The sequence below is a fragment of the Balaenoptera ricei genome, chromosome 11 (assembly GCF_028023285.1).
Source record: "Balaenoptera ricei isolate mBalRic1 chromosome 11, mBalRic1.hap2, whole genome shotgun sequence".
In the NCBI taxonomy this organism is placed as follows: Eukaryota; Metazoa; Chordata; class Mammalia; order Artiodactyla; family Balaenopteridae; genus Balaenoptera; species Balaenoptera ricei.
Window position 1 is genome coordinate 58176411 of NC_082649.1, and position 12035 is coordinate 58188445.

The 12035-nt window shown below is 46.5% G+C and overlaps 1 protein-coding gene across 10 annotated transcripts in view; it reads left to right on the top strand.

The window, feature by feature from the left end:
- Positions 1-12035, top strand: part of DLEC1 (DLEC1 cilia and flagella associated protein) — a 107260-nt gene that overhangs the window by 83858 nt on the left and 11367 nt on the right. For all 10 annotated transcript variants that reach the window (XM_059939188.1, XM_059939187.1, XM_059939190.1 and 7 more), the window contains 5 exons: positions 8463-8616; positions 9044-9154; positions 10124-10254; positions 10696-10878; positions 11667-11737. In XM_059939188.1, coding sequence (XP_059795171.1) covers positions 8463-8616; positions 9044-9154; positions 10124-10254; positions 10696-10878; positions 11667-11737 — 650 coding nt within the window. The remainder of the gene's footprint in view (positions 1-8462; positions 8617-9043; positions 9155-10123; positions 10255-10695; positions 10879-11666; positions 11738-12035) is intronic.

Consider the following 12035-nt stretch of genomic DNA (forward strand, 5'->3'; position numbering starts at 1 on the left):
TGGGGAACTAATATCCCACAAGCAGTGCAGCGCAGCCAAAAATGAAAAAGAAAAAAGAAATCTCTAGGGCCATTCATGTTGCTGCAAATGGCATTATTTCATTCATTTTTTTTATGACTGAGTATTATTCCATTGTCTATGTGTACCACATCTTCTTTATCCATTTATCTGTTGATGTACATTTTGGTTGCTTCCATGACTTGGCTATTGTAAATAGTGCTGCAGTGAACATCAGGGTGCATGTATCTTTTTGAATTATGATTTTTCTCTGGATATATGCCCAGGAATGAGATTGTAGGATCATATTTTAATGCTATTTTTAGTTTTTGAAGGAACCTCTATACAGTTCTCCAAAACTGTTGAACCAATTTACATTCCCACCAACAGTGTAGGAAGGTTCCCTTTTCTCCACAACCTCTCTAGCATTTATTATTTTTAGACTTTTTGATGACGATCATTCTGACTGATATGAGGTGATACCTCATTGTAGTTCTGATTAGCATTTCTCTAATAATTAGTGATGTTGAGCATCTTTTCATGTGCCCATTGGCCATCTGTATGTCTTCTTTGGAGAAATGTCTGTTTAGGGTATTCTTTTTTTTTTAAATTTTTTAATAAATTTATTTATCTATCTATTTATTTATTTATCTATCTATCTATTTATTTATTTATTTTTGGCTGCGTTGGGTCTTCATTGCTGCGCGCAGGCTTTCTCTAGTTGTGGCGAGCGGCGGCTACTCTTCGTTGCAGTGCATGGGCTTCTCATTGCAGTGGCTTCTCTTGTTGCAGAGCACAGGCTCTAGGCACATGGGCTCAGTAGTTGTGGCTCACAGGCTCTAGAGCACAGGCTCAGTGGTTGTGGCACACAGGCTTAGTTGCGCCGTAGCATGTGGGATCTTCCCTGACCAGGGCTCGAACCCATGTCCCCTGCATTGGCAGGCAGATTCTTAACCACTGTGCCACCAGGGAAGTCCCTGTTTAGGGTATTCTTGGCTCTCTTGTCAAATATTAGTTGAGTGTATACATGGCATTTTTAAATGAGCAAATACCATTGTATTCTGGGAGGAACACACTGGAGATTTCAAAGGTTATTAGTGATATTCCCTCCCTCACTCCCTCCTTTCCTTCCTTCCTTCCTTTCTCATGGAAAATTTCTTACGTATATAAAAATAGTATAGTATAATGAACCCCTGTGTATCCATCATCTACTTTCAGTAATTATCAAATCACGGCAAATACTGCTTCATCCACATGCCTCATCCATTTCTGCCCCCCCACCCTTCTCAAACTATTTTGAAGCATAATATTCATTCTCTTAAGTTGACTGGTGGTAACATTTTGTTTCTTAAGCTAGGCGGGGGTGGTACACAGATGTTCTTTTTATTATTCTTCTTTAAACTGTATAGATATTTAAAATGTATATTTGTTTTGTAGTCATTTCTGCATGTATTTTGTATTTTGTTATAAAAACTTTAACTGCTCACTTTAAATCTTCATGAATACTTGAATTATCCTCCAAAGAGAATGTGCCATTTTATACTTCCACCTCCAGGGTATGAGATGCCCATCACCCCAGACTCTCACAGTGACAGATATTCTCAGACTTTTGGTACTTGGACCAGCAACAGGGGGGAAAGTACCAGCAATGTCTCATTCAAATGTGCTTTTCTACAGCTAACATTATGGGTCTAAGTATGAGTCTTTTCAAACCCACTGGTAATTGCTTGGTTCTTCATGGTCCTTAAATAAGAAGGTTAAGTCTGTCTTCTCCTCAGGCAGAATGAATGCCTTTTATTCAGTCTCTGCTTATTTCCTTTCTTTTCTTATCTCTATTCTTTCTTCTTAAAGGACCTTGTATTAATCAGAATGTTTACAGTTGCAAGTGAGGGAAACACATCAATTTAGGCAAAAAAGGGGGAACCATTGGCTCATGTACCTGGGCATTCCTGCCCTACTGAATCCAGGGCTCCAGCCTCTTCCTTTGTCTGGTCTTCTACTTCTCTCTCATTGTCCGCCCTCCTTCCCTCTCCTGCACCCACCCCATCCTTCAACTCTGCTTCTCTCTCTTTGTTGGCCTTTCTCTCCCCTATTGGCAGGGGCCCTTGGCCACAATGCCCCAGGGAAGGGGGCCACTTGGAGCTCCAGGCTCATGCATTCCCAGCTTAATAACCTCTGTGAAAAATGAAATCTGCTTTCTCCAGAGATACACTCTGAATGGATCTCTTTGGTCACCTCCCCTCACAGGCCTTACCTCCTGTGAGGTAAGGGGGCAAGGATCCAGGGGGCAAGGGGGGCAAGGGGCAAGGATCCAGCTCCAGAAGAGGCAGGTGGGAAAGCTTGCTGGACAGTAAAAACAATAGCTACCACAGTCTACCACAAACCTGCTGGATCTATACTGCATGAGTTTAACCATTTTCCTCATATTTTCCATCTCTTGGGGTTTTTCTCCTCGCTCAGGGATATGCCCTTGGCCCTGCAGGTCACTAATTCAGTCTCTGGTGGATACCCTTGTTTTGGCAATCATGCTTTTCAATTTCAAGCTTTTTTTTTTTTTTTTTTTTTTTATGAATTGTTCCTTTTCTATAGTCATCTGTTATTGTCTTATGGATGCAACAGCCTCTCAGATTACCCCGAGGAAACTAATTTTAGTTTCCTCAGATTCTGGTTTGGAATCTTTCTTCACTTTTTGGGTTTCTTTCTACATCTAATAATCCTTGGCTGCCCATTCCTGTTCTGAAGGAGGAAGTTGCTTTGCATAAGGAGCCGGTGGTGTCAGTTTCCTCTGAGTATGTGGGTGCAGGTGTGGATGGAGTCCTCCTCCCAGGACTGAGTGTGTGTGAGTGTGTGTGAGTGTGTGTGAGTACCCTCAGAGCAGACAGCTTCCTGAATCCCGTAAAAGGAAGGGGCCTTTGGGGAAAACAGCCCAAGACAAGCAGTCGAGGAAACCCACACTGGCCACCTACACGAATCAGTCCCTTCCTTCCTTCATAAATAGGATCTTTTTGGTCGTTTTCCCTCGGAGACAGTTGAGAAGCCCAGTGTTCCTGCAGGATCTGCTGTGACCTCTCTCCAGGGCCACGCCAACATTCTTCACTGCAGGTGGGGTAAGTCCTGCTGCAGGATTTACCCGTCTTCTGTGTGATGCCTGAGCTCTGGGAGCCAGTATAGCTGAACCCGCCACGCTAATCTCCCAGCGCTCCTTTAGTTACCTCCCCTGCTCTTTCCCCACAGCCCACCCTGCCTTGTGATGCCTCTCATTCCACTGTTACGGAATCTCTGCTTGGCCTTCTCCAGGGGTCTTAAGTAATAGTTTTGTTCTCTGTTTTATCAGTTAATCTGATTACATCCTTTCTTTTAATTTTTTTCTCATTGGAATAGCATTATATTTACTTTATTCTTTATTTAAAATTTTTCACAAATTATGCATAATGTTAACATAGTGTATCTTATTATAATAATGATATATGGGGCAAATATAATAGTTGCCAGTCGGGACCCACTCTCCATCCTTCTTCACCCTGCTCTCCTATTTCTTCTCTTCCTTAACAACACCTGTTACAGTCTATCCTTCAATGGTACTCATTCTGGTATGTGTGAAGTGATATTTCACTGAGGATTTGATTTGAATTTTCCTGATGGCAAATGATGTTTAGCATCTTTCATATGCTTATTGGTTATCTGTAGATCCTCTTTGGAGAACTATCTCTTGAATTCTGTGCCCATTAAAAAAAATAAGGTTATTTGTCTTTTTATTATTGAGGTGCAAGTGTTCCTTTTTTTTTTTTTTTTTTGAGATGGAAGTGTTGTTTTTTATGTATATTCTAGATACATGTCTATTATTAGGTATATGATTTTCAAATATTTTCTCCCATTCTGAGAATTGTCTTTTCACTTTCTTGATGGTATGTATACTTTGAAGCACAAAAGTTTTAAATTTTGGTGAATTCCAATTTATGTATTTTTCTCTTTTGTTGCTTGTGCTTTTGGTGTTATATCTAAGAAACCATTGCCTAATGTCCCAAATACTTACTCACATGTTTTCTTCTGAGAGTTTTATAGTTTTAGTACTTATTCTTAGGTCTCTGATACGTTTTGAGTTAGTTTTTGTGTATGGTGTGAGAAAAGAATCCAAGTTCATTCTTTTCCAACTAGATAATCAGTTGTCTCAGTACTATTTCTTAAAAAGACTTTTCTTTATCCATTGAATTGTCTTGGCACCCTTTGTGAAAAATCAGTTGACTGTAAACATGAGGGATTATTTATGGACTGTCAGGTCTGTTCCATTGATCTATGGGTCTGTTCTTATGCCATATCAACATTGTTTTGATTAATGTGGCTTTATAGTAAGTTTTGAAATCAGGAAGTATGAATTCTCCAACTTTGTTTTTCTTTCTCAAGATTGTTTTGGCTATTCTGGGTTCTTTGAATTTCTGTATGAATTTTAGGACCAGTTTATCAATTTCTGCAAAGAGCCAGCTGGGATTTTAATAGGGAGTGTATTGAATCTGCCGATCAGTTTGGGGAGTATTGCCATCCTGACAATATTAAGTCTTCCCATTCTTGAACATGAAATGTCTTTCCATTTATTTAGGTCTTTTCATTTCTTTCAGTGAGGTTTTCAGTGTACGGGTCTTGTGCTTTTTTTGTTAAAGTTATTCCTAAGTATTGTATCATTTTTGATGCTTTTGGAAATGGACTTTTCTTAATCACATTTTATTATTATTCATTGTTAGTGTGTAGAAATACAAATAGTTTTTTGTATGTTGACCTTGTATCCTACAACCTTGCTGAACACATTACTTCTAATAGTTTTCTAAATAGAAGATCATGTCGTCTGCATTTAGAGATAATTTTACATCTTCCTTTCCTTTTTTTTTTTCTTTTAAATTTTTATTTATTTATTTATTTATTTTTGGCCGTGTTGGGTCTTTGTTGCTGCGCAAGGGCTTTCTCTAGTTGTGGCGAGCGGGGGCTACTCTTCGTTGCCGTGCATGGGCTTCTCTTTGCGGTGACTTCTCTTGTTGTGGAGCATGGGCTCTAGGGCACATGGGCTTCAGTACTTGTAGTGTGCAGGCTCAGCAGTTGTGGCTCGCAGACTCTAGAGCGCAGGCTCAGTAGTTGTGGCGCACAGGCTTAGTTGCTCTGCGGCATGTGGGATCTTCCCGGACCAGGGCTCGAACCCATGTCCCCTGCATTGGCAGGCAGATTCTTAACCACTGAGCCACGAGGGAAGTCCCTACATCTTCCTTTCCAATCTGGATGCCTTTCCTTTCTATTTCCTGCCTAATGGACCTAATAATACTCCAGTACAGTGTTGAATGAAAGTGGCAAGGGTGGATGTCCTTGCCTTGTTCCCGATCTTAAAAGGAAAACATTGTCTTTCAAGTATGATATTAGCTGTAGGCTTTTTGTAGATGTCCTTTATCAGGTTGTGGAAGTTCCCTTCTATTCCTAGTTTGCTGATTGTCTTTCTCATGAAAGAACGTTAGATTTCATTGAATGTTTTTTCTGCGTCTTTTGAAATAATCATGCCATTTTTGTCCTTTTTTAAATTAATGTGGTGTTTTTCACTAATTTTTGCATATTAAACCAAAAATTTTATTTCTTATTTGACCTATTGTTTATTTAGGAGTGTGTTGTTTAATTTACACATATTTTTGTTTCCCAAATTATTTTCTGTTGTTGATTTTTAACTTGATTCTCTTGTTGGAGAACATACTTTGTATAATTTCAGCCTTTTAAATCTGAGGCTTGTTGTATGAGCTATCTTATGGTCTGTTCTAGAGAATATTCCACGTACACATAAGAAACATTTTGCTGTTGTTGGATAGAGTGTTGTATAGAGGTCTGGTTGGTTTATAGTGTTAAGTCTTCTATTTCCTGTTCATCTTCTGCTTAGTTGTTCTGTCCACTATTTATAATGAGGTATTGAAATCTCTAATCATTATTTTTGAATCGTCAGTTTCTCCCTTCAATCCTGTCGTTTTTTGCTTCAAGAATTTTGGAACACTGTTGTTAGACATGTGTATTTATAATTGTAATGTCTTCCTGATGGATTGACCTTTTTATAATTATAAAATACCCTTCTTTGTCTCTAGTAACAATTTTTGTCCTAAAGTCTATTTCATCTCACATTAAAATAGCTACTATAGCTCTCTTTTGGGTACTGTTTGCAGTATATTTTTCCATCCTTTTACTTTCAGCATATTTGTGTCTTTGAATCTAAGGTGTCTCTTGTAGACAGTATACAGTGGGATCATTTTTTTTAATGCATTTTGCCAATCTCTATCTTTTGTTTGGCTTTTGAATCTATGACCTATCTCAGTCTCGTTCTGTGGCTATAAAAAGATAGCGTGATAACTGCAATTAAACCTCATTTTCAAATATATTTTACAGCTCTTTATGGGGACAAGTCTTTTCTTCCTTGGTATTCTTGAAGATTGCCAAGCTGGCCAAGATGGTAAAGGTTTTTTTGTCTTTTGGAAAAATCCTTAATTATTGAACAAAGTGAACAGCGCTCAGAAATTTATGGCCCCCCCAAAAAAAAATGGGGGCGGGGAAGAGGTTAAAAAAAAAGAAGATAGCATGAGACATCCTTGTAATGGGACTGTTCTGTGTCTTGACTGTGGTGGTGTCATGCGTATCTGCCTGTGATAAAATTGCGTAGAAGTAAATACACACAAACGAGTCCATGTAAACCTGATGGGGTCTGAATAAGATTGCTGGATTGTATCCATCTTGGTTTCCTGCTTGTGACATTGTGCTGTAGTTAGGCAAGATGTTACTATTGGGAAATTGGGTGAAGAGTGTACTGGATCCCTTTGTATTTTTTTTTGTTGTTGTTACAGCTGCATGTGAATCTACAGTTATTTCAAGATAAAAAGTTAAAAGCAAAATGCATGTTATCTCCATTCCTTATATAAGAAAAAAAATACCCTCAGACATATTTGTGTGGGTCTATTTCTAGGTTTTCTACATTGTTCCATTGATCTGTTGTATACATCCCTCCACCAATAACACACTATCTTGATTGCTGTAGCTGTATAGTAAGTCTTAACATCCAGTAATTTCCCACTTTATTCTTTGTAAAAATTGTTTTAGTCTGTGTCCTTTATCTTTCTATATAAATGTTGCAATAAGCTTGTCTATATCTATAAAAATCCTGGCTAGGGGGCTTCCCTGGTGGCGCAGTGGTTGAGAATCTGCCTGCCAATGCAGGGGACACGGGTTCGAGCCCTGGTCTGGGAGGATCCCACATGCCGCGGAGCAAGTAGGCCCGTGAGCCACAATTACTGAGCCTGCGCGTCTGGAGCCTGTGCTCCGCAACAAGAGAGGCCGCGATAGTGAGAGGCCCGCGCACTGCGATGAAGAGTGGCCCCCGCTTGCCACAACTAGAGAAAGCCCTCGCACAGAAACGAAGACCCACCCAACACAGCCATAAATAAATAAATAAATACTTTAAAAAAAAAAAAAAAAATCCTGGCTAGGAGTTTGATAAGAATTGTGTTAAACTTAATAGATCAATCTGGGGAGAACTGACATCTATGTTGAGTCTTTTAATCCATGAACATGATTTATGCCTCTCTATTTATAGTCATCTTCGATTTCTTTCATTGGTGTTTTTGTAGTTTTCAGCACACAAATTCTATACGTGTTTTATTAGATATTTACCAAAGTATTTCAATTTTTTGAGCAATTATAAATGGTATTATATTTTTTTTTTTTTTAAATTTTTTTTTATAGCTACTTTTATTTATTTATTTATTTATTTATTTATTTATTTATTTATTTATTTATTTTTGGCTGTGCTGGGTCTTCGGTTCGTGCGAGGGCTTTCTCTAGTTGCGGCAAGTGGGGGCCACTCTTCATCGCGGTGCGGGGACCGCTCTTCATCGCGGTGCGCGGGCCTTTCACTATCGCGGCCCCTCCCGTTGCGGGGCACAGGCTCCAGATGCGCAGGCTCAGTAGTTGTGGCTCACGGGCCCAGCTGCTCCGCGGCATGTGGGATCTTCCCAGACCAGGGCTCGAACCCGTGTCCCCTGCATTAGCAGGCAGATTCTCAACCACTGCGCCACCAGGGAAGCCCGGTATTATATTTTTAACTTCTGTTTCTACATGTTCTTTGTTAGCCTGTAAAAATGTGATTGATTTTGGAGTTCCCTGGCGGTCCAGTGGTTAAGACTCTGTGTTTTACTGCCGAGGGCCTGGGTTTGATCCCTGGTCAGGGAACTAAAAATCCCACAAGCTGCCTGGCACAGCCAAAAAAAAAAAAAAAAAGTGATTGCTTTTTATGTGTTGATTTTTACCCTGTCACTTTGCTGACTCGCTCATTAGTTCTAAGATTAAAAAAAAAAATAGATTCCTTGGGATTTTCTATGTAGACCATCATGTCATCTGCACATAGGGAGGAGTTTTAATTCTTCCTTTCTGTCGAGTATGCCTTTTATTTCCTTGTGTTCCAGCCACCTGCCTGTGTATGCCGAGGTGCAGGAGCCCTACGTGTACCTGCAGAGCAGCCAGGTGGAGGTCACCAACCTCTACGTGGGCGTGCCCACCGAGACGCCTGTCACACTCATCAATGGCACGCTCCTGCCCACCCAGTTCCACTGGGGCAAGGTGGGTGAGCCCACGCTGTCGGGCCCTAGGCCTGCAACCCTCAGCCCCAGAGGCCTGTGTGGAGGGGGACATTGCCCCCCAGACACCTCCCAGAACAGATTACTGCCCCTGGCGCTGACTCTGCCGCCTGCCCCACATGCCACGGCAGACAGGGCCATGTCCCTGTGCATAAGAGCCAGCTGTCCCTGCTCCCCATCACCCTGGGCCTCCCAGGGTGGCTTATTTAGTCCGGGATGAGGTCCACCTGTGGTGGGAGAGGAGAGGGACCTGTGGTTTATCCCCACTCAGGAGCACCCCACCCTGCTGGTCTCGCTGGGAGCCCCCAGTCCACCAGCCTCCCCAGAGTATGCGGCAGTGCTGAGCCCTCTGTCTGGACCCCGGGTCCATCCTGGAAGCCCAGCACGTGACCCACCCATGTGTCTGCCAGCTCCTGGGGCTCCAAGCAAGCTTCTGCACAGCAAAAGTCTCCCCCAGGCGTGGCACGCTGGGCCCCAGTGAGGAGCGCCAGCTCAGCCTAGAGTTGACTGCTCATACCCAGGTGAGTGAGGGCTCAGGGGCCTGCGTGCCCAGGAAGGTCCCCCGGCTGCCTGCATCTGTGCCTGCCAGGAGGTCTACCCCAGACCCCTCTCCTGGGCTCTGTCAGTGGGGAAGAGACTTCTTGCATTTGGGTCTGGGGTCCCCATTCCCACTGGGCCTGCTGTCTAGGGACACAGGGCCTGGATGTGCCCTGACACCCTTGGGCACCACCATTAGCCCTCGCCAGGCCATTCTCTTTGGAACAGGTGGGCCCAGCTTTCCAGCCGCCCGGAGGTGCTGAGCAGAGCTGCTGCCCACGGCGGGCCCTGTGCTGGGTGCTGCAGGGAGCCTGAGCGGCACCCAGCTTCCTCCCAAGAAGGACACAGCTTCTCCTGGGTGCAGCCCACAGGAAGGCCATTGGCCCGAATGTGCTCAGTACTGGGTGGTTGCCAGCTCTCCGTTTGTGGTTCTTGTGGGGAAAGAAACTTCTTCCTCGCAGGGTCTAGCAGCCCCAGGTCCCAGTCCTCTCTGGCGACCATGTGGATGGTGGGCTTTCTTACACAGCTGAGCCTGAGCTCGAGGGTGACGGCCGGGCCCAGGCCTGGCACAGAGCAGACCTCATGCAGGAAGGGCTTGATTTCTATGGTAGCAGCTTCATCAGGATAAATGTGCGGCTTCTCCAGAGGTCCGCTTGGAGGGGTCTCCTTCACGTGGGCCTGCCCAGATATTTGGAGCCGACTCACAGCCAGGAGCCCTGAGGAAGGGGCCAGGCCTCTGGGGGGGCAGGGGTGGGCTGACAGGCCGGGTCTGGGCATAGTGGCCCATTGGAGGGTCTGGGAGCCCTTCCACAGAGATGAGCCTGGACAAGACCTTTGGGTTGAGTGCCCCCCAAGCACCCTCCTGTGCTGCGGGAGCCCATCTGAGGCCCCTCTGCTGAGGCCAAGCCCTGGGCTTTACCTGAGTGATGCACTCCCGGTGGGCTTCCTTATAGGAAGAGTTGATGGACCTGGCCCTCCCTTGTAACGTGTCGGGCATGAAGGAGCCACTGGTTCTGGGCATTTCCGGGAAACCCCGGGGACTGCAGGTGGCCATCGCCATCTCTGCAGAGGACAGTGACAGCAGGTGAGCCCAGGGCAGGCCCGGGACCTGGGGGCTGAGGCAGCCGCTGAAAGGACCGGCCTTGAGGTGGTACCAGCCTCCTCCCCGTGATTCCCGCGGCCGGGAAAAGGCCCCTCACAAACTCTCTGGGGACAGCCCCGTCCACCCCATCACTGCCTTCTCTGTGGTCTTTCCCCACACACTGGAGGCGTGGTGTTCAGGCGGGGAGGAGACGTCAGGGGACGGGGCTGTGGGTACCTTGGGCTTTCCCACGCGAGGCCCGGCAACTGGGAGACAGGCCAGTCTGCCCCCGGCCAGGGAGAGCCTGGGGGGTTTGCAGCCTCTCTTGGCATCGTGGGTAGGTGAGGCGGGTGTGTCTGGCGCCCCCAGCCCCAGGTGGCTCGCTGGGCAGGGCCAAGGGTGGCGTGTAACCTGGCGCTCACGGGCTCGGGGCGGTGTTGCCAGCACAGAGCTGTGGCCAGGCCACCCGGAGAGGCTCCACCTGGACTTCGGCTCAGCAGTGCCGCTGCGGACCCGCGTGAATCGCCAGCTCATCCTGACCAACTATTCCCCGATACAGACCCCTTTTACCCTCAAGTTTGAGTACTTTGGGAGCCCTGCAAACAGCCTGCGCCAAAAACCCAGCCGGTAAGTCTGGTTTCTTTCAGAGGCTGTTTCTGGGGAGGATGTGGCCCGCTGAGGTGGAGGGCTTTGGACAGGCCAGGTGGTACTGGGGCCCGCGGACGAGGGAGAGGTTATTGTAGGTGGAGGGAACTGTGGGCAGAGATACAGTGAGGCACGCTGCAAAGCTGTAGCTCGGAATCAACTGCAGTGAAAGTATTTACACTGAGAGGTTGGCTAAGTTTACCAGCACCCCGCTGCAGACGCCTCGCCACCAAAGCTCCTCGGGCGGGGGTGGGAGTGGGGGAGTGGTGGCGGGAGCTTCAGAACCACCAACTGCTGGTGTTGCAGGGCACCAGGAACAGCTCCTGAGCCATTAACTTGCCCATTGCAGAAAGTTAGCATGTGTTCAATGTGGGACAGATATCAGCAGGAAAGAGTGGAAACGGCCTGTTGCAGAAGGCTGGACAAGGGTTGGGGAGTCTGGGCTGGGTTTGCATCCAGGGGTCACCAAGGTGCAGAGCCTGGGGATCGGGGTCCCTGCCCTGGAGCCCTCCTGAGTTTGTTGGGAGGCAATCCCTGGGGCTGGCAGGCGGCCTGCAGCTGGGATGCTTTGGGTGGTAGGGGTGCAGCGGGAGCAAAGACCACAGACAGAGGTGAAGAGGAGGCCTGACCAGCTCTCCCCTGGGAGGAGCAGGCAGGGCCACCTTCCTCTGCTGGGCACCTGGGGGGATGCTGGTTGCCAGAGGAGGTGGCTCAGGTCTGGGGAAGGGCCCGGATAGCTTGATGTGATTTCCACGTCCCGTCTTGTCAAGCCCCGACATGCCTCCTGCCCTGCTGAAGATGGCTCGGATGCGGGAGCTCTTGGCCAAGCGAGAGCAGCTGGGTAAGAGTCCCAGGGCAGGCGCTGAGCCCAGGCCTGGCCAGAGCGGCGTTTTGCGTGGCCTTCCAAGGAGGTGGGCCAGTTGCTGCAGGAGGGGACCCTGACCAGAGACCACTTCTCAGCGCCTTTTCTAGCAAGGTCCCTGAGATGGCCGTGGCCCTCCACCTGACAGCGCCCCCTCTTTTAAATGAGGCCATCCCCTTGCCAGGGCGTACGGCTTGTGCACAGGGCCTGGCTTTGATTTGGGAGGGGTGATGGCTCAGAAGGGAGGGCTGAGGCTCGGCCCTTGTGGGAGGTGAGA